At 38.6% G+C, this 26,282-nt stretch overlaps 1 protein-coding gene and 1 long non-coding RNA gene across 2 annotated transcripts in view; both read right to left on the minus strand.

Moving 5' to 3' along the window:
- Positions 1–1,058, minus strand: part of LOC129525181 (uncharacterized) — a 43,574-nt gene extending 42,516 nt beyond the window's left edge. The window contains exons 1-2 of the long non-coding RNA XR_008669295.2: positions 838–1,058; positions 424–519 (exon numbers count right to left, since the gene is read on the minus strand). This is a non-coding gene — a long non-coding RNA (uncharacterized lncRNA). The remainder of the gene's footprint in view (positions 1–423; positions 520–837) is intronic.
- A 6,451-nt stretch (positions 1,059–7,509) lies between these two features.
- Positions 7,510–24,989, minus strand: LOC101152195 (aldo-keto reductase family 1 member C15). The gene is made up of 9 exons (XM_055352466.2): positions 24,883–24,989; positions 22,305–22,472; positions 21,220–21,336; positions 20,113–20,190; positions 19,179–19,301; positions 14,485–14,594; positions 13,535–13,700; positions 11,576–11,658; positions 7,510–7,870 (listed from the first exon to the last, which is right to left on the minus strand). Exons 3-9 carry the CDS (start codon positions 21,223–21,225, stop codon positions 7,864–7,866), a joined length of 573 nt encoding a protein of 190 aa, XP_055208441.1. The 5' UTR covers positions 21,226–21,336; positions 22,305–22,472; positions 24,883–24,989; the 3' UTR covers positions 7,510–7,863.
- Positions 24,990–26,282: the final 1,293 nt, after the last annotated feature.

Raw genomic sequence — 26,282 nt, forward strand, 5'->3', positions numbered from 1 at the left:
TAGCCAAGAAAAATTAGAATTCGGACCAAACTGTAGAAAATAATAAAAATTTAAAAACATTAAGCAAGACTAGAACCTAACAACAGGTGTACTATAGTTTTTGAAACATAATTTTTTTCTCTCTCCAATTTCCCATTTTTACTAAAGACAAATCATGGTAGGATTGATTTGCTTTATTATACTTGGCCTGATTATTTGTATACAGTACAGCAAGAATAATTATTTTTTTACATAGGCTTTTAAATTGGCTTTGATGGAACTTTGTTCCACAGAAGGAATCTCAGATAATATTTTTTTGAAGCGAAACCCAGCCATGGATTTGTACCATCAAACACCTATGCGTGGGTGAATTTCTCTCCTCTTGAGATGCCAAGATAAACTTGGGGCTCCTGGACCTGTCAGAAAGTTACATTCTTTACTTACCACAGATCAGGAACCCTGTACAGGCACTGCGGAGACAAAGTATGAGGCCAGTTTTCCCAAGGGGCTTTTATTGTCTCCATAAGTCAAGTTTGATTCCTGAAAGAAAGCACAGCATTCCAGTCAAAGCCTTGGTAAAATAACCAGTTTCTCCAATTGTGTCCTGTTTCAAATAAAAACATATTCTTATTGCACTTATGCAAATAACTGTATTGCCATCAGTTAAGAATACTAATAAATAGTTTCCAAATTCTGGAGAAATCAGGTAGAGAGAAAGAAATAAGCTCCAAATTTTGTTCACAGGAGTATACTAAATTGTTAAAAGCTGCCAATAGCTCAAAAGAAAAGCTTCCTTGACTCTGAAAAATACAGAACAAAGGATCAGCAATGTTTTAAGCAAAAAGTCAAAAAGATTACTTCAGTCTTCTATTAGTTCAGTTCATGCAGCTAATTCCTGCTCTGCTTGATATTCATGAACATTTCAGCTCTCCATGAGTTTTCAAAGTTTTTCCTCTATTCTGATGTCACAATCTTCAAAGTTATCAGAAACCTGCATTCAAGAGCACCTGTTAGAGTATTATAGTTCTATAAACCACCTTCTAAAGAGGAGCAAAACAAGACAACAATTGTCTGTGGATGACAAATGTTTTAGAGCAGCCATAGTCAAAAACACAATTGACAGGGAAATTTGTTACCTCTGCGGCACACAATAATTTAACATGACAATGATTATTACTGATAATGTATACTAAGTTATATCAGAGTTATATGAGTTTCCCATAATTTTGGAACACATGCCAATTATATATTTATACAAATACAGCCCAAAGATAACCAAACACCATTTCATGTTTGACAATACTTCCTGTATAATTTTTACACCAAGTGAGCCAAATTTCATTTTTAGATTTTAGGGAACCTAATATCTTAAAGGTTTAATTAGGTATGAAAAAGAAATAATTTATAATTTGATTTGGAAAGTTTGTCAAATATCAATGGTTTAAAACACTTGATATCACAGGTCATTGTAAAATAAGTCATTCATTTAACCAAAGTGATAACACAAGGATTCCAAAAGAAGGCAAAAACCTTTTTTCTTTGAGAGAGAAGACTTAATTTTCCAAACTATAAGCCCTAATAAAAACAGTGTGATACCAATTAAATCTGTTTTTCAAAATTTTATTAACAATTTATGAACTTTTAATCTTGACAATAGGATATAACTTTCTTAAGCCTTTTATAACCTTTATAACCTTTATTAAGGAGTCAGTTAATGCTTCACTAAAACCTTGTTAATCTGTCACAGGGGGCCATATTCTTGTCTTGCATCAGTGTGCCTTTGACATTAATGATTAATTTACAGAGAAATTGAACTTATTTTGTCTCTCAAAATTGGCCCTTTCAATCTCACACACCCACCTCTTCCACAATAGTCCTGGGGCCTTGAGGAGTTGAATAGCTTTAATTTCTGGCCCTATGTCTCAGGAATGCAATTTATTTTGATTGGCATCTTCTACTGGGCCTGAAGATGAAGCTTTAATTGTTGTCAGTGTTTAAGATGTAGCAGGACTTGGTGTCCTTTATAGATCCAGGAGTCAAAGCCCTGTAACTCAATGTCACAAGGACTTTAAAAGCACATACAGAAGGATATACAGATGTAATAACCTTACTTTTTTAAAAATTTGTTCTAATCTCAGTTTTTTTTACATTCTAAGCAAACCAAAACTTAATGATAATGGCATAGGAATTCTCTCAATAAACTGTAAAATCTCTTAGGCCAGTTACCAAAAGGCAAAAGAAAAGACTTTCTGCACTGCACAGAATATTATGTTGGAAGAAAAAATCTCCTTTAGACTTTGAAGAAAAATTGTTGAGTAGACTCCAGAGGACATGAAAGCCATTGACGTCCTCAACAGAAATTTCCGATATGCTAAGTTACAATTGTAAGTAATGCCTGCAGATTCTTTCACAGGCTGTTTCTGTAGTATACAGACAAACAGAGGAATAAATCTTCCCTAAATCAGAGGGACAGGCCTAATTTCAGGAATAGGCATGAAACAGGAGCTTCCCTGTAGCCCTCAGACCAGAGGTTTCCTCCAGAGCTCAATCTCTGACCCAACAGGAATATGAGTTCCTAACTGAAACTGCCAATGTTTGCACCATTGTGAATCCACTCCTTTGATGCCCTCACTAATTATTAAAATAACATGCAAATTATAGAAAATTTAGAAAATACAAGGGAAAAGAGAATGTCACTGACAGTTTCTACAGGGTCAATGAAGGGGGTCAAATGCAGAAGTAAAGACAAAGACAAAAAGACCTATTTTGAAAGAGGGGGTCAGGGGCTCCTTGCTTGTAGTGAGCAAAGGCAGCCCTGAGTTTCTACAGTCTTTCATATTTGTTAGGTAGAAAGAGCAGGGAGGGAGAGCTAATGGTTGGTCCACTGCTTGATTTATCACAGGTCCACATAATTGCTTTCTTTGTACAACAGGCTTCAGATGTTCCTATAGATAATCACAAGGAACACTGTGCATGAGGCCTGACTGCCCTCAGCACCCCTTCTGGCGGCAGACACAGTTATCAGTTTTCCAACATCCTGCTTTCATAAGAACAGTTTTCTGTTCGCTCATATAGCCTCCAGTGGTATACTGAGTTGGTCACAACTCTCATTCTTTCAGCCTGTAACAAGAGAACAAAAATAAGCTGTAATATTCCCATTCAAAAATACTTAATGTGTATCCACCTACATGATTTTCCTATACAAATGTGTATGTTTGGAGTTTTTAGGACTTTTAAAAAATTATTTTTTTAACTTTTATGTTCAGGGATACATGTGCAGGTTTGTTATATAGGTATGCTTATTACCTGGGTGACTAAATAATTTGTACACCTCCTGCCATGACATGAAATTTACTCATGAAACAAACCTGCACATATACCCCTGAACTTAAAATAAAAGTTGGAAAGAAAAAGATGAAAAAGAATGGTTCAAATATGATGAAAGACATGAATCTACAAATACAAGAAACTTGAAGATCTGCAGAGAGAATACACTGAAAAAGACCCAGACCCACATACATTATAATCAAACTCTCAAAAGCCAAAGACAAGGAGATCATTTGAAAAGCCGCAAGAGAAACATAACTCATGAGGTACAAGGAATTCTGGATGAAGTTATCAGGAGATTTCTTATCAGACACCTTGGAGGGCATATGAGATTATATATATTTTTTAATTGGTAAAAGAAAAAAGAAAACTTGCCAACCAAGAATTCTGTATCTGACAAAAATGACCTTCAGAAATTGGGAAGTTATAAAGACAATGTGATATAAACAAAAGCTGACAGAGTTCATTGCCACTAGAACTACTCTACACGAAATGCTTAAGGGAGTAATTCACTATGAAATAAAAGAATGTTAGATTAGATGGTTATGTAAAGTCATATCAAGTATAAAGACCTCTCATCAAGGTAAATATGGGACAAAATACAAAAACATGTATTTTGAAAGTTTTGTTTATACTAGCTTTCTGTTCAAGATTTAAAATTTGGCTGAGTGCAGTGGCTCACGCCTGTAATTCCAGCACTTTGGGAGGCCAAGGCAGGTGTATCATGAGGTCAGGAGATCAAGACCATCCTGGCTAACATGGTGAAACCCCATCTCTACTAAAAAGTACAAAAAATTAGCCGGGCATGGTGGTAGGCGCCTGTAGTCCCAGCTACTCGGGAGGCTGAGGCAGGAGAAGGGCATGAGCCTGGGAGGCGGAGCTTGTAGTGAGCCAAGATTGTGCCACTGCACTCCAGCCTGGGCGACAGAGCAAGACTCCATCTCAAAAAAAAAAAAAAAATTTAAAATTCAAATGTGTACAAATAACTATAAATCTATGTTAACATGTACACAATGTATGAGGTTGTAATTAGTGACATCAGTAACGTGAAGTTGAGAGAAACACAGATGTGGAAAAGGGGAATTTATGTACGGAATTAAATGTGTACTGATTTCAAAGCAGATTTTATAACTCTAGGATGTTGTATGTCATTTTCATGGTAACCACAAAGAAAACAATTATAGAATATACACAAGTGAAAATGAGAGGGAAATCCAAGTGTCCCTAAAAATCAATTAGTGACACACACAAAAAATGTTAGTAATGGAGGTTATGAAGAACAAAATGCTATAGACATACAGGAAAAGAAAAATATTAAAATGGCAAGATTAAGTTGCTGTCACTAATTATAGTTATCTGTCATTTAATGATAAGAATACATTCTGAGAAATGCATTTTTAGGCAATTCAAGCTCATGTGAACACCACAGAGTGAACTTACATGAATCTAAATGGTATATTCTACTATAGGCTTTATGGTCTAGACCATTGCCTGTAGGCTATAAACAGTAGAGTGCAGCATGTTCCTCTACTGAATACTACAAGGCAATTGTAACACAATGGTATTTGTGTACATAAACATATAAAAGGAGCAGTAATAGGTTTTGTAATCTTATAAATCCACTGTTGTATACATGGTCAATCACTGACCAAAATGTTGTTATGCAGCACATGAATGTACTTTAAATGTAAATGGATTAAACCCCCACACCAAAAGGCAGATCAATTTGCAAAATGGATTAAAAAAAGAAACAAGATCCAACTATATACTCAGCACTAGAAACTCAGTTTGCATCTATAGATGTGACTAGTATGAAAGTGAAAGACAGAAACAGATATTCTATAAAAACAGTGACAAAAAAGAGCTGTGGTGGCTATACTAGGACCAGGAAAAATAAAATGTAGTCAAAAACTGTGATAAGATATAAACAACATATTATATACAAGCATATCTCAGAGATATTGCAAGTTCAATTCTAGACTACTGCAATGCAGCAAGTATGACAATAAAATGAGTCACACAAATATTTAGATTTCCCGGTACATATAAAGTTATGTTTACACTATACTGTCATATATTTAGTGTGCAATAGCATTACGGCTAAAGAAAAAAACGTGCATGCATTTGTAAAAAATATTTTATTTCTGAGAAATGCCAATAGTCATCTGAGCCTTCAGCAGGTCATAATCTTGTTGATATCCGGAGGTTTTAGATATGATGTCGATGCCTCCTGACTGACCAGGGTGGTGGTTACTAACGGGTGAGGTGGCTGTGGTCATTTATTTAAAATAAAATAAAATAAAATAAAGTTTGCTGCATTGATTGAGTCTTTCATGCGAGATTTCCTCTTTCATTTACACACACACACACACACACACACACACACACACACTATATGTTTTGTTTCTTGGGACAACCCTGACTAATATAGATTTTGGTATCTGGAGTGGTTCTAGAGGAATAGAATTTTGAGTTTCCTGAACTGGTTTTGGGGTTTCTGGCATCGTCAGTCTAATCAGATTAGACTTGAAAATGCGAAGGACTTTATTTCCAATAATAAAGAGAGCACTGATAGTCCATGATATGAAGTATTTATAGAGTGCACAAAACATCTGCATTGATACTCTACTTAACAACTTAAAAGAGGCAAAAAAAATAGTGACTCTGTATGTGATACTTTCAAACATTTGTGGAAAACTAAGAATAGAATGATGTTGGTTAGTTGCACCTCATATTGCTGGAAAGAGGAAGGAAAGAAAAGGATGAGCTCAGGAATTCAAAATCCTGGATTAAGCACACATGACCTAAGAGCTTCTAGGTGTGCCCTGAGTGAGAATCCTATGTCTTACAGCCACAGGGCTGAAATTGCTGAAAATCAAATGCAAGTGACACCAAAAGCACAGTCAACAGAGGAAAACATAGATGAACGAGGCTTCACAAATTAAAACATTTTTGCATCAAAAGAGACTACTAAGCATCAGAAAGCAACCTATAGAATGGGATAAAAATATTTAGTTGCAAGTCATATTTCTGATGAAGCTGAATACCATGAAATTTCCTGGCAGATGCCCAGCACTCTCAACTTTATCCCAAGCTGCCTTTACTCAGCTGCCAAGACACTTCTTGGTGTCTTCAGACTTCTGTGTGAAGTTTCTCCAGAGTTAAACCCTTCATGTACCCCTAACTTGATGCAAAATTTGGATTATGATATCTTCTGATTGTACACAGATCAGACTTCCTGTTCTATCACGATTTCCCTTCTCTCCTGAATTCAGAATATTTTCTGACAGTCTTTGGATTTATACTTTGATCTAATCCTGGTGACTCCCAACTAGACTAATTGGAAATGCTACAACTGGTGAAAATTTTGTTTCCAATGTCCTTGTTATAGGAACAGAACTATGTTGCTTCATTCACATCACGCCAAGCAATTCAGTATATTCTCTCAACAATATTCAAAAGTAAACTCTGTTTCTCTTCTGTGTGTGTGTGTGTGGATTGGTTTGGTTTTATGAGAAGGAGTCGTCCAGGCTGGAGTGCAGTGGTGCCATCATAGCTTACATAGTCTCAGCCACCTGGATTCAGGCGATCCTTCCACCTCAGCCTCCCTATTAGCTGGAACCACAGGCGCATGCCTCCTCGCCCGACTAATTATTTTATTATTTGTAGAGACAACGTCTGTGGCCCAGGCTGGATGTGTGTTTTAAGACTAAAATATTTTAGACACCACCAAAATAAAACAACTCTGAAGTGCCTGTGACACAGGATAATCCCTAGGATCATGTGAAGGTGGACAAAGTACCCTGGTTACTTCCCTCTCTCTCCACATCTGTTTCCTCCCTTCTGTATTTTGGGGATACTATCCACTCCTCTTTCGTGCTACTGTGCTCCAGGAGAAATAAAAACATGGGACAGAATAAATCTTTCTGGGTTCACACTAATAGCCTCTCAGGGTTGGAGGGGAGCTTGAAGGCCAAATTAAACCGAGTAATTGGGGAAAGTATCAGACAGCAACAGGAATAAAATGTGAAGTCCATGGATAGACACCTTTATTATGCAAGGAGTTTATCCTAATCTATAAGAAAGTGTCTGGTTCTCAAAAACAGAATTCAACAGACTTTTCCTCTGCAAACCTGCATTTCAAACATCACTGGGAATTCATTCAGTTGTCTTCAACGAGAATCATTTCAACATGCCCTGCAGCAAATAACTCCACTGTTGGTGCTTTGATAGTTAGAAAACTCCTCTATATGGTGCACATAATTTTCAATCCACAAATTCAGATGAGTAAGAAGAAAGAAAAGTTACCTGTTTTCTTGAAATTGAACTTCTTTAGGCTGTTGCAACCTTGATCCTCCTTGTCAAATGCCAGCTGAGGATCTGCTGGCCTCACACATGGACCCAAGGTCTTGGGTGGTCCCTCCGGGTGTCCTGCTCTGTTTCCGTGGAGACACCCATGGCTCCCAGAGCTTAGCCCCATTCAGGCCCAGCTGCTTTGCCTTCTGTGAACATCACTCCAGCTCCAGAGGCAAAAGGGATGGTTTCCACCTTCAGATATCAAAGTCTAAATAGGAATATGGGACAGCAACAAATGAAAAAGGCTTAACATAATGGCCTGTAAAAGTAAAGAAGGTTTGTCGCTGGGTGGTAACTGTGTTAGGAGACAAAACCCCACCATCCAGAGACATTTTTCTTCCTCTCCAGGCTATGGAGATTTTCTCTCAGACGGTGTCTGGAAGATCCCACAACATGACACAAAAATATTGGCATTCACAACAGAAACCAATCAAGGACTGTTGCTCAACTGCTCTGAAAGTTAGAGTAACTTATCCTATGTGGTCACAAACTTTGGAAGTCGTCTCTTAACACAGCTGTGCTTGTCATCTCTAAAGCACTCCGCTTGGTCCTCCCAGACCAAGATAAACTCTAACCTCACAGAGAGCGGCTTAAAGTTGACAGTAGGCTCAGTACATCTGAGCAAGGCAACCCTGTACTCACTGTCCAATAAACTTAATATTTCTTCTGGCTAACTCAAGGGAAATTATAGTGGTGATAATAGCAATGACACCAACGCTACTAGCTAAGATTTTGAGTTTCTATTCTGTATCAGGCAAGACTATCAGGGAATCCTCTCAAATACCCTATAAAGTAGATTTAACTTGTAACTTATTTTACAGAAAAGGGAACAAAAAGGGTTACTTACTTGTCCAAGGTGATTTGAAGAAGAAACTGTGTCCTGAATATGAACTCTCAGTGAGTGAAGATTCCTAAAGATTTTTTTAGATCCATGCCTTTTCTGCATTATTTGTTATTTTAATATCACTCAATACTATAGCCAACCCCTAGAATCTACTGGAGCCATGCTGTCAGGATGACTCAGCAGTTTTCACACATTCTGACCACTCTTGTATAGGTACAAAATGCAGGGTGCATTGTAAAGAGAAAATTATTAACTTGGATGGTTGTTTGGATTAGAGTACAGGCAGGTGCAAAAAAAGTAACTCAAATTGGTTTAAAATCCACAAAAATGTGTTAGTCCCATAACAAGAAGTCCAGAGGGAGGGTAAACTCTGGGTGTCATCCATGAGAGTGCAGAATTTCTCTCATCTTCTCCTTTTTCTTCTTCTGTGTATTGATGTCATCCTCAGGCTGGGTGGAGACTCCACAGCAATTTCACACCTCACCTTGCAATGGGACAATATCCCCTTGAAGAAGAGAAGCAACCTCTCTTCAAAGGCTCCTTCTTAGAAGTGAGAGAAACTCTCCTAGAAGTCCCCAGCACAGTGCTTCTTATGTGGCGTTGGCTAAGGCTGGGTCACAACTCTTTATCCACAGTGACTCCTATGCCAACCACAATGAAATTAGCATGGCTGACCTAAACAAATTATTTAAAGTAAAACTTATGTTGGAAAGGCAATCATCTTGACTGCTGAAACCATAGTGAGAAAGTGCTTTTCTTTAAATTAGATGTTTCCAAACTTACTTATGTAGAATAAGTGGAGTCTGATCAATTTCAATTTAGTATATTATTTAGCCTAATTTTCATACGTAAACTTCTATGGGTATTGAAAGAATGCAAAGAGGAAAGAAGAGAGACCTAATGACAACTCTTGATGAATCAAGAACTTGATAAATCAAGGTATAGTAGAAACCGCACAGTTAAGAGACTTGATTAATATAAGATGTGTCCAACTGAAGGTTTCATAGATGAAGCATGTTTAAGTAGTAAACATGGGATCCATTGCCTGAAGTATAATCTAGACATGAGTAGAAATTCTGAAGAGTTGAGAATGTTGGGAAACTGAAAAGCTTGAGTTTTCCATATGAACAATGAAAGACAATGTCAACAGATCCTGAGAATAAATTTTAGAATAAAATAATGAAGAGCATGTATCCAGAAGGAGGAAATACAATAGGGTCAAGATTATATCAGCTTTAAAGAAACAGGTATTTATTCATGTGGTTTTCCTCTTGATATCTGAGATAAAAGTCTAGAGTTTCAGGATCCAGTGGCTGGACATAGAATTCTTTCTATTACAAAAATTAGAAAACTAAAGTTTAGTTGCTCTAAATTTACTTACAAAACTAGTGTAGTAGGCTCAATAATGGCCCCCAAAGACATACATGCCCTTATCTCTGGAACCTGAAAATATGTTACCTTAATGGCAAAAAGAGCTTTCTTTTTTATAATTTGTTCTTTTTTAATTGAGTGTCATTAAAGAGTACTTTCTAAGCAGTTAAATGTGCCAGGAGCTGTATTAACATAGGGCCACAGAGAAGAGTAAGAGGAGACATTCACAGTCTCATGAGGCAGATCACAGATTATACTTAAGGCCTGTGAGTATAGAAAGGTTGCTTTCACGTTTTTCTCATTGAAAATGTCTTTTCTTGGAAGCCTGGTATGGTTTCACAAAAAGAAGGGGGACCTTTCAGATGTGTTTTGGAGACTGAGTATTTTCCTAACTAAAATGATATTTCTCCCTGTTTCTAAACTCCCCTCCAAACTTGGCTCTGTTTGATTAGTCTTCTTTCTCCTCAACCCTGAGATCCTGCCACAGTTGATCCAATGGAACGTCATGTTTGTGAATAAACTAAAGTGAAGTTATGTTGGGTTCTTTAGAGGTGGGCTTCAGATGGATGAAGATGACACTGGAGTAAGAGTCTTGCCTCGAAGATCCGGAGAAATTCCAGAGGATCTTAACTTGGTGGAGGCCACTGGGGACACCTCAGTCACTAGCACTGAGGGTCTATTAATTTCATAATTCATTTGTCATTCAGCTTAGTGAGATTATATAGCTGAGGAAATGGGAGTTGTGAAGGTAAAGAAAGCCAAGGAAGACAAACATTTGGAAGAAATAGTTGGTGTCTCGGAAAAGGAATGCCACAGTAAGGAGAAATGTCACTGGACACTTAGGGGAGGCCATGGAAGCAGGGCCCACTGTGACTTCCCTAGGACGTATGCACATTTGCTTTCATGGACCAATGCTCTATACAAATATTAAAATTAAGTCTTACATTGCCTTGGTATAGACATGAAGATAGATGAGGCTGGATTCATTATTACATATTCATCATTGTTGCATTCTCTTTTTCTTCTGACTTTAAAATAAATTAAAGCTAGAACATTATCATGGGCTCCTGTAAGTATTATGGGTCATAGACACCGTGCCTTCTATTCTAATAGGCAGTGGCCCCGAGTGCAGGACCGGGCACAGGTAGTAAGGGCATTAAAGAAGTGCATTCATGGCCGGGCACAGTGGCTCACGCCTGTAATTCCAGCACTGTGGGAGGCCTAGGCAGGCAGATCACGAGGTCAGGAGTTCGAGACCAGACTGACCAACATGGTGAAACCCTGTCTCTACTAAAAATACAAAAATTAGCTGGGCGTGGTGGCAAACGCCTATAATTCCAGCTGCTCAGGAGGCTGAGGCAGGAGAATTGCTTGAACCCGGGAGGCAGAGGTTGCGGTGAGCCGAGATCATGTCACTGCACTCCAGCCTATGCAATAGAGCAAGACTTTGTATCAGGAAAAAAAAAAAAAAAAAATGAAGAAGTGCATTCACAATGGTGCAGATGTCAGCAGTTTCACTTACTGACTCACATTCCTGTTGGGTCACAGATTGAGCCACATGAGGACTATAGGGAAGCTCCTGTTTCATACCTATTCCTGAAATCTGGCCTGCCTTCCTGATTTAGGGAAGACGTGTTCCTCTGTTTGCCTGCATATTACAGAAAACAGCCTGTGAAAGAATCTACAAGCATGACTTACAATTGTAACTTAGCATATCGGAAATTTCTGTTGAGGCCATCAGTGGCTTTCATGTCCTCTGGAGTCAACTCAAAGTCAAAAACCTGAAAGGAAGAAAACACTCACATTAATCTTTCCCCAGGACAGCAGCTTCTTCCTGGGAATACAAGGCTTTCTGGGGGCAGAGGCAAGGATGGCAATATGTAAAGTTTCTGTCCTCATTGGCCTCTAGGTGAGACCTCTTCCCCCCGAGTTCTGCTACTTTTCCATCCCACCTCCCTCCTGCTCTGCTCCACTTCTCAAAAGAAAAACAACTTATCAATCTAAGACATTTCTAGAGAATTGCTTGAGACAGAAAAAATAAATTCTTTATCCTAAACCAAGACAAATCTGGACAAAATACCTGCTTCCTTGACTTGATCACACTTGGTCAGGATTTTCCTTACTCACTTCCCCTGGAACTTGACCCAGTCTTTGACTGTGCAAGCCTTGGAACACAAGACAACCTTGCTCCAAGAATCTGTTGGCCTTAGAAAAGCATTTCTTGATCAATTGTTCCACCATACCACTTGCTCACTGCAGGCCCCCAAATACTATTTCCAGCTACTACTAAGTAGTACCAAATACTACTTCCTTACAAAACAAAACAAACAAACAAACAAAAAACAACAAAAAAAACCTTTTTTGAATATATTTATCTTACTTAAGCCAAGAGTTGTTTTTATTTGAAAACACATTGACACATAGTCCCCTGATGAAGAATCCCTTAAAGCAAAGAAAAAGATATGTGGTTTTAAAAAATTAAGTTCATTATTTCATGCAGAAGATGGAAAACTCAGAGCCCTATCTATCTATCTCTCCGTCCATCTATGATATACATATCTATCTAATGTGTGTGTCTCTCTCTCTCTACCTATATCTGTCCATTATCTACCTATCCACCCATACATTTACCCATCAGTGATTCATCTTAAAAATATACTCCAGAAATGACATGGTTGTCACAAGGATATGTATTAATATGTTGAGTTAAATTGAAAAATAAAATAAAATAAGATTTTTTTCTGTATGGTAACAAGGTTTAGATTTGCCTATTTGATTTTTGTATAACTTAAAAATTTTAATCTAGAGCTACAAAATTGTGAAACAAATACATTAGAAAATATGCTTCAAATATCATCCTTTGTAATAACTAAACTCACGTTGATTTTTCTAGCTGCCATCTTTAAACGGAAAACAGCATAAATAGTCTTTCAAAATTCTTTTAGAATTCAAAACAAAGTAAATTAAAGACCACTGGTTGATCTAATGGATTGGAGTGCATATGAGGAAGGCTTCAGGCAAAATCTTTACTCATTGATTTACTATTAATAATTTGGTCAGTCTATGAAATTATACCTAGCTTCCTACCAGCCCGGGGCACTGCCAGGGGAAAGGTGATAAAAGATGACCCAGAAGGAGTCACGGCATTTAGGGTCTCACAGTCCAGAGAGCACACTGACATCTTAGCAAACAATGTTAAGTTAAAAGGGAAAGGACTCACTAACAGAACCATGCCAGGCACTATTGTGGTGAAAAATGTGCTAGAGTGTCCCAATGGTTATGTATGTATGATATGTAACAAAGCAGGTAATCCTATTTGAGTTTGATCATAAAATACAAATAGGGGTTTGTCAGGAGAGAAATGAGGGTCCTTAAAGTTCCTTACCATGTAGAACTCCTGAAACTCATGAAAATGATGGAGTTGAAATTTGCTTAGTGTCACACAACTAGTGAGTGGCAAAGCCAGCCCTAGAGGTGATAAACTTTAGGACTGTGAATCCAGTGATCTCTTCACACTTTTCCATCCTGCCCCCTCCCTTAGCACACAGAGGAGAGAAGCACAGGCATGAATGACATATGGTGCATTCCCCCCTGGAAGAGAGATCACCCAGACCAGCGCCCATGGCTCACTTTGGAGCAACACCACTTGACCTGTACCTGGAAGTTCTCTTTGATTCTCTTCTCAGAGAAGCTCTTGGCCAGGACCACCACCCCCCGCTGCAGCTGGTAGCACAGGGCAACCTGGCCTGGGCTTCTATTGTATTTCTTGGCAACGGATTTCAAGGTTGGCTCCTCTAAGAGATATGGGCTATCTGGGTCCATCCTGGAGAAAAACAACAGATATGAAGAGCATAGATGAAAAATCTAGAGTGTGCTACCCTTTCGCCCAAAGCCCCAGACAATGAGAGAAGACACAATATAGTATGTTTCAAGGTGTCTCATAAATATTCATAGAGATTTATTCGCAATTGTGGCAAACTGGAAACAACTAAACTGCCCATCAATAGGTGAATGGATAAACAACTTGTGGTGTACATGTCCATATAATGGAATATTTCCCAGCAGTAAAATGGAAAGAACAGACACTTGCAACTACAGGAATGAATGTCACAGACAGGTTGAGCAAAATAAGCTACACCAAAGAATATATATGACTTCTTTACATAAAGTACTACAGCAGACAAAACTAATCTAAGACCAAAAACATTATGAACATAGTTGCCTAGATGTGGGGAGGAATTGTCTCAGAAGAAACACCAATTAACATTTTTGGGAGAAAGTTTCCATATCATGACAATAATGTGGATTACAAAGTACATTCATTTATCAAAATTGTACAGCTAACGTATATGCATTACAGTCTATGTAAATTTCACCTTCAAATCACTTTGAAATTGTATTTGGAGTGGGATTGGGAGAAGGCAGATATACAAATGAAACAGGAGGGAAGGAATGTTGGTGACATTGAAGCTCAGTGGTGTCACATGGGAATTCACTGCACCGTTGTGTTCACTGTTCTATGTTTGACTTGATCTAGAATGAAATGCTAAAAGTTTCTTAATCAATAGAGTTGCTGATATAGATTAACTCTTTGATACTCTTATTACCAGTTTGGGTCTCTGTGAGATGCCAGGGCACTGTAGGCAACTAGAACAACATCCTTGGACTTGCAGAACTCCAGGAGTTTGCTCTGGTTGAGGTAAGGGTGACATTCCACCTGTAATTTTTCAAGACCAAAAGGTGTCAGAATACATGAGCAAATAACCACATGTAAATTTTAAAATGCTTTGAAGGAATATCTAGTACTATATTAATATATGTACTATGTATTTCATATTGGTCATTTTCCCCATGCACCTTCTGAAATGCCTTCAAATTCCATCAGTGGTCATACTAACATGATAACTTACTTATTCTTTTTTTATTAGTGTTTTAAAATGATTAAAATCTCTTGTGCCCAAATTATAGTCTCTAAATGACATTTCTACTCAGAGAAACCAAGATTTCTTAGAAAAATGGCTAATTCCAGTTCTGACTGGGGAAGCTACAAGTTCAGCCTAGAACAGCTTACATTCTAAATGGCAAAGAACATAAAGAAAATAAGGCAAGTCAAAGGACCAAGAAGCTCAATTGAAAAGGCTCCTGCTGGTCAAAATGATGGCAAGTTGAGCAACAAAAAGAATAGTAACTACAATGGTTGGGAAAAGGACATATTTGTTAAAATTCATGAGTTCAAATGATGTTAACCAATTGTGATCAAATCTTTAGCTCTAACTTTCAATTTACAGAAAGTACAAAAGGAACATGTTAAATTGTATCACCGGATCAACCAGTATATCCTATACTGAGGAAAACTTTACAGGAATAAAAGGCTTAAGTTTTCATTAGTAAATTGAAGGAAAGAAAGAGGCAGAGTGAGAATGAGGACTATGGAAGAAGAGGAGGAAGAGAAGGTAGAAGAGCAGGAGGAGAAGCAGGAAGAAGAGAAGGAAGAGAAGACAGAGGAGGGAGAAGAGGAAGAAGAGGAGGGAAGTAAAAAAAAAAAGAAGAGAACAAACTTATTTATTAAAAGAGTGATCTGGCCGGGGTCAGTGGCTCATGCCTGTAATCCCAGCACATTGGGAGGCCGAGGCGGACAGATCATGAGGTCAGGAGTTTGAGACCAGACTGACCATCTCTACTAGAAATACAAAAATTAGCCAGGCATGGTGGTGCATGCCTATAATCCCAGCTACTCAGGAGGCTGAGACAGGAGAATAGCTTGAACCCAGGAGGTGGAGGTTGCAGTGAGCCAAGATCGTGCCACTGCAGTCCAGCCTGGGTGACAGAGCGAGACTCAGTCTCAAAAAAAAAAAAAAAAAGAGTGATTTATGAGATATATCATCCAATTGCAATGTATGGGCCTTATTTCCACATCAATTTAAATGAATCAACTTTAAAAATATGATAAAATTATATTTTAGCACTCTTGATATTTACTAATAACAAGAAATTATTGCTACAATTTGAAGTGGTATAAAAGTATTCTGGCAATGTTTATTTAAAGATTTAGAGATTTTTAAAATATTTTACAAAACATTTTCAGATACAATGATATCATGTCTGCTTCAAAATAATACAGAGGTAGAATTATCTATGTAACATGTTTGGTTGTGAGATAATTATTGCTTAAGTGTGATGATGGGTACATAAAAAGAAAATGATTATAACATGAGGGGATATTCAAAAAATTGATTGAAAATGCGCATTATGAAGAAACGATACTGGATTTCAAAAAAAGATGCTCCAAAACAAACTTGTACTAATTCATTATGACGTGTCTGAACAGGATCTAGTTTGAGGCATTGAGAAAGATAAGACAACTCCCCTATCAGAGAAACATGAATTCAGCTAAATTGAAGTAAGAACAAAAATCAAATTTATTGTGAAGCATGGGTGGAAGAATGGTGAAATTATTGACTCTTTACACTAAATATATGGGCAAAATGCCCCAAAGAAATCAGAAGTTCACAAATGAATAATTCATTTGAAGAAGGAACAAGATGATGTTGAAGATGAAGCCTGCAACAGCATACCATTCACATCAATTTGCAGGAAAACAAAAATGTATCTTACTAGTGCCCTAATTAAAGAAGACCAATGATTAACAGCAGAAATGATAACCAACACCATAGATATCTCAACTGGTTCAGTTTACACTATAGTAACTGAAAAATTTAAGTTGAGTGAACTTTCCAACTCATGGGTGACGAAACTGTTGTGGCCAGATCAGCTACAGACAGGAGCAAAGCTTTCCAAGGAAATTTTAGGTAAGGGAGATCAAGATCCTGAAGCATCTTCAAAGAATTGTAAAATGAGGTGAAACATGGCTTTGCCAGTACAATCCTGAAGACAAAGCAAAATCAAAGCAATCGCTACCAAGATGTGGAAATGATCCAGGCAAAGCAAAAGGAGATTGATCAAGAGAAAAGGTCATAGCAAGTTTTCTGGGATGCTCAGGGCATTTTGCTTATTGACTCTCTGGAGGGCTAAAGAAGAATAACAACTGTTTTGAGAAAATTAGCCAAAGTTTTAGTATGAAAACACCCACAAAAAGCTTCACCAGAGATTATTTTTCACCATACCAATGCTCCTACTCGTTTTTTTCATCAAGCAGGGGCAATTTTGCAAGAATTTTGATAGAAAAATCATTAGTCATCCACCTTACAGTCCTGATTTGGCTCCTTCTGAGTTCTTTTTGTGTCTGAATCTTTAAGAATCTTTAACAGAGACTCTTTTTTTTACAGTTAACAATGTAAAAAATAAAAAGAATACATTGACATGATTAAATTACCAGGACTCTCAGTTATTTAGAGATGAACTAAATGGCTACTGTTTGCTATTAGTTCACATACTTAGTTCATATACTCATAAGTATATACTTATGCTTTAAAAACTATATTGAATTTGGTAAAGCTTATTTTGAAAAATAGTTCATATATTTATAGACATCTTTTAATTCCATTTTTCCATGAACTTTTTGAACTCCTCATATTCTCTATATCTTTTTTAAAAAATTTACAAAAATAAAAACTTTTAAAAGTTATAAAATAAATATTTTCATGTCAGATATAGGAAAAAATACAACAAGGTCACCTAGAATTTTACCAGAACCATGTAGCAACCTCTAATCATTTTGTGTGCTTAATTTTAGTCATTTTTATTATTCTTAAGATGTTAAATAATTTAAAATTAGTATATATACTGAATAGTATAGATTAACATATTTTATAAGAATCCTGATTTTGTTCGGTTATTTCTCCCTTCCTCCATATTCAGTTTCTGTGCCCCAGAAGAAGCCAGTTCACACTTTTGTGTCACCAACTTCCTTTCCCTTACATTAATTGGTTTATGAAAGGCACATTATGTTGTTCAAGCCAATGAAACATGAGAAAAAAATTGCTAGAAAACTTCTGTGACCATTATTCTTCTCTCTTTAGAAACAGCTCCAGAAAACCCTCTCTGCTGTGCTGAACATGAATGAGGAGACCTATAGCCCAATTGCCATGAGGAGCCATTCTGAAGTGATCAAACGTGGAGCACAGACAAAATATATTCATTTCAAGAGAGTATCTTACAGCTTCTAGAGCAACCAAGACCCAAACTTTCTATAAGTGAATCAACTTTAAGCCTGTTTGAATTGAGTTTTCTGTTTCTTGTGGCTTAAAAGCATCCTGAAAAACAGAATAGTATATAATTCTCTGATATACTTTTGATATAATATTATAACATAAGCTTTCCCTTTTTGCTATTAGTCTTCATAATATCCTCTCAAAGATGTCTATGAAGCCATCAGAACTTTAATTAATTCCTCATTTGTGGATATTCAAAATTCTAATCATTTGGTTTTAGAAATTATATATATGTTAATATATATTATATTACTATATAATATAGATGGGAGTTTTTAACACGTTTTGTCTACAAATATCCCTAGAAATATAAAACTAAGACAGAGTATACATTTTTGAACTGCTTTTTGTATAATTATCAAAATGGTCTACACAAAGCTTTAAACTTAACAATGTCATAAATCATGTTTGATATTTGGCTATATTGGATGTTTCTTTTAAAATCATATGTTTTGATTACGATTTATACACCTCCTCTTTCTCACTCCTTTCCTCTGATCTGGCTTTAGTGCTTACCACTCTGGAGCAGGCCCTGCATGGCTTCCCATAACCTCTATGCCACTAAATCCAGCCTCTTTTATCTTTCCCTATTGGAGTGTTTGCTCACAGTAGGAACCACCTATGTCTGACTCAAGCCACTTCAATGCTCTTTCTTTGGCTCCCGACACCAGTCTCCTGGCTGTCTCCACCTGTCTGGCAGCTCCTGTTCAATCTCCTTGCCAGTGACTCTCTGCCTCACCCTCTCCTGTGAACTTTCCTGCCTGTTCCTTTTCATTCCATGAACTTTCCCTAGGAGAGCTAATCCTTGTCTGTGAGTTGTTACCATCTATACAGCAATAATTTCAAACACTGTGTCTCCACCTCCACCCCCTGAGCTCCAGACCAAAGCGACCACCTCCCAACTCTGCCTCCGCTTGGCTGTCTCATAGGAACTTCACACCCATCCCCAAAGAACTGAAGTCAGGCTCTTCTACTCCACTCAAGCTGTTTTTCTCTAGTATTTTCTCTTTCTATGAAAGGAACTGTCATCTACACAGGTGATATAAAGCCAGAAACTTGGAAGCATGATTAAGCAGGAAGTGTGTAAAGAGCAGAAAGTCAGAGAAGGCCCCGGTGGCCTAAGGGCTCACCTGGTAGCAGGTGGGCTTGTACTTGAGCCCTGGCTTGTTGAGGATGAGTTCCAGCAGTTTGTGATTGAAATTGGACACCCCGATGGACTTGGTTAAACCTGCATCTTTGCACTTCTCCAGTGCCTGGGGAGGAAGGAAATGGGTGGTAGACCTTTACTGTAGTTTGTCCATTTCATTTGTCACTGACTTTTTATAAACCAAAAATCTGATTTATGATATACTACGATTATAATAAATCAAACCATTTTATCCCTTGAATAAATTAATTTTGAATGCCCTTTCTTGTTCTGCGTACATATTTGTCTCCTTAATTCTATTACATGCACACTTGGGACACCAAATAAACATAAAGCTGCTTTTCCATTTCCTCTTACCTATCCCACTCTCTTCTATGGTACCTATTTTGCTGTTAGGATGCAATAGTTAACAAACTACACCATAGTCAAGGGCAAAAGAAACTCTCAGCTTTTCTTCTAGTAAAGGGTTTGTTGCTACCTCTTTCTACAATGATAAAAATAAATGAATGGTATAGGTGTTGCAAGGGTAGATTCACTGTCCTGCACCTTCCACCCTCCTGCTGAGTCAAGCCACAGCTGTTCCTCCTCTGTGATGTGTTTCTGTCCTGGGATAAAGCGCTGACTCCTTTTGTGCTTCTCTATGCTGACTCCTCTTTAGGGCTCATGTCCTCAACCTGATCTCAGGGGTAAAGCTGCTTCCATGTCTATGTAGAGCCATAGAAGTTAAAATTAAAAATGGACCGTAGGGGTTATCTCATTCCACTCCCTCACTTCAATGATGAGAACATGGAGGCACAGAGAAGTTCCACGTCTGAGGTCAAACAACTGTTGCAGCAAAACCCCATCTCTTTTGACCCCTCCTTCTGTGATTCCAACCTCACCACACAGTGCCACCTGGTGTCTGCAGCAGAACATACCTCCCATGTGTCACGAAGATCCACAGTATCAAAAATAATGTTTCCACCGGCATCCTTAGGCAGCAATTCCTCCCCAGGCTGGAAAACAGAGGATAAAGAAGAAGGTTTTCTATGAGAATTCCCTTTCTGGCGCCTAAGGAGCTTAGCCACACCACTTTCAGAAGGCCGTGATTATTAATCTGAACATGCATGTGTGCATGTGTGTGGATGTATGTGCTTGTGTGTCTGCATGTGCAGATGTGTGTATGTGGGTGTGCATGTGTGTGTGCCTGTGTGCATATGTGTGTGTGCATGAGTGTATGTGTGTGGATATGGATATGTGTGGATGTGCATGTGCGTGTTTGGGGTGGGGGTTGGTAAGAGAAGACATGGGAAAAAAGAAAGATGAGAACAATCTGAGAGACTGTAGCAAAACACTTTTTCTCCAGTTACCTGCAGGCTCCTTCCTCCATACACCCCCACACTTCACTAAGAATGCCGTCCCTACAGTTGAAATTTATTTCATTTCTGAAGGACAGGCTGGTGTGGAAGACAGCGCTTACCATAACTATTGATCAGTGTGTTTAGCCCCAGTTTATGCTCACCCAACTTGGAAAATGAGGACATCAGATGTGCTCAGCCAATGTCCACTGTGATGAGAGGTTGGATCACTGAAGCCCAAAGGAGTCCAGTTGTGCCACATGTGCCATCCTATGTACCTCTCTCTCCTGTGGGCTGAGGGTACATACGGGAGAGACCCTCACCATAAAGAGGTGGAGATTTCACGTTGTATCTCTGTAGTCTGTAGTAACCTAATAGCTCAGAACCTACACTCAGGAACACAAGCACTGAGAAATGCAGGGCAATGCCCTCATGTCTCTAGCAGAGAGGAAGTGAGATCATCGAACCTGCATCTCGCTTAAGGCTGGGGGATGAGCACAGACAGAAAATTGCAATGTCACTCGGCTGTGAAGGAGACTAGTGAATGATTTAGCAATTCTATGCAATTCACTCAAACCTACCTCTCTCGGAAAGAACCCAGGAAATCAAGCTGGAATGAGACAATGGAGGTGCTAGTAACAGTGATGAAACTGTTTGGGGCATAAGAAGGAAAAAACAAAAGCTGACCTTCATAGCCAATGGATTGTGGATAATGAAGAGATCGACATAGTCCAGTTGAAGTTTCTTCAGTGACCTTTCCAGGGCTGGGTGAACTAATTCTGGTCTAAAGAAAGTTGTCCAAAGCTGCAGTGAACAAAAGAAATAAAAAGTAGCTTATGATTTCACACACTTGGGGACCAAAATTAAACATAACAGAAATTGACACGTGAGTAACAAAACACTGTGGTCTCAAACTAGAAGAACTGGGGCTACATTTGTGTTATTCAGGGTAAATTACATCCTTGATGAGATGCTGAGATTTACTTGAATGACTGCAATGTAAGAAAACTGTGAATAAAACTTAGATGGAGCAGGGAAATCAACTTTAATGCATCAAGGGTTAATGGCATCGTCCTCTGAGAGCAGTCAAGAAATGCCAGGACACGGGGAATGGAATCTACTGTCCTGTATAATGAATTCCTCAAAACAATTCTGCTGAGAGATGCATTCTAAAAACAGGTTGTCATCAGTGTAAACAGGCATAGGCTGTATCGCCAGTAACCAAAGCTTTATTTACATTAGAAGAAAGGTTTTCCACCCCAGGAAAATGTTATAACATTCAGGAAACTCAATGCTGAGTTGAAAAAGAAAGAAGTATTTCCTAGTCTGGCTCTCTTTTCTGAATAACATCCCAACCTCACTTGATACGTCCTGAGAACAATTACTGAACAGTCAATGGAGTGGCCCCAGAACGCCTTGGGTAATCGTATAACAGTTACTTAAGTATTATCGATCTCATCTCATATATGAATAATACCTGCCGCTCACAGACATTGAAGAACAGTGTCCCACCTTTCACACATCTCAGAGCAAAGCCTTTTCTATGTTTTCATAACGTGCCTTCACAATATTAGGTAAGAAATACATTGTTCCTATGTTTTGATAATGTGCCTTCACAATATTAGGTAAGAAATACATTGTTCCTATGTTTTGATAATGTGCCTCCACAATATTATGTAAATACATTGTTCTAACTGAGACCACATTGTTTTTCTAAATAATACATCTGAACTGACGGTGGCCTCTGGCCACTGCACACACAGAAATTTCACCTTAGTGGTGTAGAAAATGTCCTCTCTCTTCACAGTGCTGTCAGCAATCTTCTCTCAAATGGCCTTTCCGACCTCCTCCTCGTTTTGGTAGAAGAACGCCGCATCAATGTGACGGAAGCCTGCATCAATAGCCACTTCAGTGGCTTCACCAGCCTTGCTCTTCGGGGTCTATAAAACAGGAGTAAGAGGAGTCAATGATCTGCCTGACTCAGAGAAAATCCATGTATTTCCACAATGGCGTTTTCTTTTTTTTTCTTTTAATCTTTTACTTTGGGTTCAGGGGCACATGTGCAGGTTTGTTATATGTGTAAACTGTGTGTCACAGGGGTTTGGCGTACAGATTGTCACCTGGGTAATAAGCATAGTACCCAATAAATATTTTTTCTGATCCCCTCCCTCCACCATCCTCCAACCTCAAATAGGCCCCGATGTCTGTCGTTCCCCTCCCAGTATCCCTGTGTGTTGTTCAGCTTCCACATGTAAGTGAGAACGTGCAGTATTTAGTTTTCTGTTTCTGTGTTAGTTTGATTAGGATAATGGCCTCCAATTTCATCCATGTTGCTGCAAAGGACGTGATCTAGTTCTTTTTTGTGGCTTCACAGTATTCCACAGTGTTTATGTACCACATTTTCTTTATCTGGTCTACCACGGACGGGCATTTAGGTTGAGCCCATGTCTCTGCTATCCAATAGCATCTTCATAGTCTGCTGGCCTCCTGCTCCCCTTTTGATCATGTGGGTTTCCATGATAGACTTGCACACTCCGAGGACAGCAACTAACCTCCTGTGAGCTTCTAGCCCCAAATAAATTAGTGGAATAGGCTTCACCCTGGAGCATGGAAAAATCACATCTCATTCCATATGAATCAATTGTACAAGAATAACCAATGGGAAAACTTCTGATACTGGGAGAATTTTTCTAAGGCACTCAATAGGAAGGACAGGTCAATCGACACACACACACACACACACACACACACACTACATACATATACAGCTGACCCTTGAATAACACAGGTTTAAACTGCACATTCCCACTTATACATGAATTTTGTTCAATCAAAATTACAAAGTGTGCCTGCTTCTCCTGCCTCCCCTCCCCCTCCTTCACCTCTTCTGCCTCTGCCACCCCGGAGACAGCAACCCCAACCCTTCCTCTTCCTCCTTCTCCTCAGCCTACACAGTGTGAAGAAGACAAGGATGAAGACCTTTGTAATGATCTACTTCCACTTAATGAGTAGCAAATATATTGTCTCTTCCTTATGATTTTCTTGAGTTTCTTTTCTCTAGCTTACTTTTCTCTAGCTTACTTTTCTCTAGCTTACTGTATTATAAGAATACAGTATACCATACATATAACATGCAAAATAGGTGTTAATCAACTGTTTATGTTATTAGTAAGGGTTGCAGTCAATAGTTGGCCTGGTTTTACCCAGGACACAGACGTCACCTCACCAAGCTGGCATTGCAACGTTAGGATGATAATATGTACACGCTCTGCCTCAAATTTCAAACAGTGGATAGTCTAATGACTACATCTGAGATTCTGCCCTAGCAAGCTTCCTAGAACAGCAGGACAAAAGACAGCACAACACACACGCAGGAAAAAAGCTTCTTGTTCCTGCAGTGACTTAAGGTAAAAACACCAATTAGAGTATTAGGGAAGCTTCTTTTTCACTTAGTGCTTTTGAAATGTCTGAATATTAAGCACGTGCATGTATTACAATTTATTATGGTAAATGAGGGGGTTATGGGGAATTTTGTTCTATTCTCTATGGCACTTTTTTCTGTCTTTTCTAAGAGTAATAAACATCACATATAACATATGTAAGACACACATTATGTCTAACGGATGAAATGGATAATTATGTCATTGAAAACCTACTGACCCTTTCTGGCAGCTGTTATCTAGTGATATCTCGTGACAGAGTTCTACCAAGATTGAGCCCATCCATTGGTCTCTCATTTTGGGGACAATCCCTCCAAAGCAACCCCAAAGCTGCCCTTACGTTACCGTGACCAGAGTGTGACACTTCAAGTTCTCTGCCGTGAACTGAGTGGATGGCTGTATTTCAGTCCTTACTGTGATGTTGTGCCCCCTAAGTCTTCCCATCGAATTACCTAATGTTCTGAATCACAGTGGCTTCTTACGTGACAAAAGGTTTGGATGGTCGAAACTCCCTGGCAAATACTTCCAGCCCCAACAACCTCACAGCAAAGCTGCCAGCAAGTATTCATGTTGGCTTCCACTTCCCCCTAGGCCCTTGGCCCTTCACATTTCTAACCAGGAGTGGAGCAGCTCTGAGCAGGTGGAAGACGAAAGCAGCCTGAGCATGGGTTTTTTTTTTTTAATGTAAGAAGTAGTAAGTACTTACCAAGGACGGTTGTTGAGGAATTAAATAAGATAATGCATGGAAAATACTTACAATACATGAAACCATTTGATATATGTTAGGTCACATAATAATAATAAAAAGAATTCTCCAAAAAATCAACCTCCAAACTCTCAGAGTCAACAGCTTATCATCCTCTCAGTGCAAAAAAATATAAGACCCTTCAGCCTCCTGGGGTCCACTTACATGATCAGGAGCACAAGTGCCAAATCCCAGCATCGGCATGACGTGTCCATCATTCAGCCTCACGGAATGGCTTTGCTTCAGATCCATCACCACCCACAGCCCAGCTAATCTGTCTCTGCCTTTCCTTCCGTTTCCTGACTGAGAGCCCAGTAGGAGACAAGGCTGCCACGTTCTTTATTTCCATCAATACAAGATGGGCGGGGCAGAGATTACAGCTGCCTATAATTTCAACATGAAGTTGAAATCAATCCATTGACTTTGTTCTGATTCTTCCATGTCTCTGCAGGCCTGTCTTACAGGAAAATCGTACAGAAAGATTTGCATGCTAGAGGAGTTTGAATTTTCTCTTCAGTGTTGTACACACTTGATTTCTAAGTTAAAAAATTAAACATGCTGAAAGAAACTATCAACAGAGTAAATAGACAACCTACAAAATGAGAGATTTTTGCAAACCATGCATCTGACAAAGATCTAATATCCAGTATCTGTAAGGAACTTAAACAAATTTACACGAATGAAACAAACAACCCCAGTAAAAAGTGGGCAAAGGACATGAACAGACACTTCTCAAGAGGAGGCAAACATGCAGCCGACAAATATGAAAAATGCTCAGCATCACAGATCATTAGAGAAATGCAAATCAAAACCACAAGGAGACAACATCTCACACCAGTTAGAATGGCTATTATTAAAAAGTCAAAAAAATGACAGATGCTGGCAAGGTTGTGGAGAGGAGTGAACGCTTATACACGGTTGGTGGGAGTATAGATTAGATCAGCCATTGTGAAAGACAGTCTGGTGATTCCTCAAAAGACCTAAAGTCAGAAGTACCATTCAACCTAGCAATCCCATTAGTGGGCATATACCCAAAGGAATATAAATTCTTATATTATAAAGATGCATGCTTGTGTATCTTCATTGCAGCACTATTCACAATAGCAAGGACATGAAATCAACCCAAATGCCCATCAATGATAGACTGGATAAAGAGGATGTGGTGCATGTACACCATGGAATACTATGCAGCCGCAAAAAAGAATTAGATCACATGCTTTGCAGGAATATGGATGGAGACAGTGGCTGTTATCCTTAGCAAACTAACACAGGAACAGAAAACCAAATACTGTATGTTCTCACTTATAAGTGGGAGCTAAATGATGAGAACACATACGGGGGAACAACACACACTGGGGCCTATCAGAGGGTGGAGGGTGGGAGGAGGGAGAGGATCAAGAAAAATAACGAATGGGTACTGGGCTTAATATCTGGGTGATGAAACAATCAGTACAACAAACCCCCATGACACAGGTTTACCTGTGTAACAAACCCGGACATCCTGAACATGTACCCCTGAACTTAAAATAAAAGTTAAAAAAAAGCATGCAAATATGTCTTTGATA

Source organism: Gorilla gorilla, chromosome 8 (assembly GCF_029281585.2).
Source record: "Gorilla gorilla gorilla isolate KB3781 chromosome 8, NHGRI_mGorGor1-v2.1_pri, whole genome shotgun sequence".
Taxonomy (NCBI): domain Eukaryota; kingdom Metazoa; phylum Chordata; class Mammalia; order Primates; family Hominidae; genus Gorilla; species Gorilla gorilla.

What these genes read in the sequence shown, in the direction of transcription:
- LOC101152195 (XM_055352466.2), bottom strand. An exon ending in ACAAGCCCACCTGCTACCAG is followed by an intron (nt 14,595 to 19,178) that starts GTGAGCCCTTAG and finishes GAAAAATTACAG; the next exon opens with GTGGAATGTCACCCTTACCT. An exon ending in GAATCAAAGAGAACTTCCAG is followed by an intron (nt 11,659 to 13,534) that starts GTACAGGTCAAG and finishes TCTTCCTTTCAG; the next exon opens with GTTTTTGACTTTGAGTTGAC.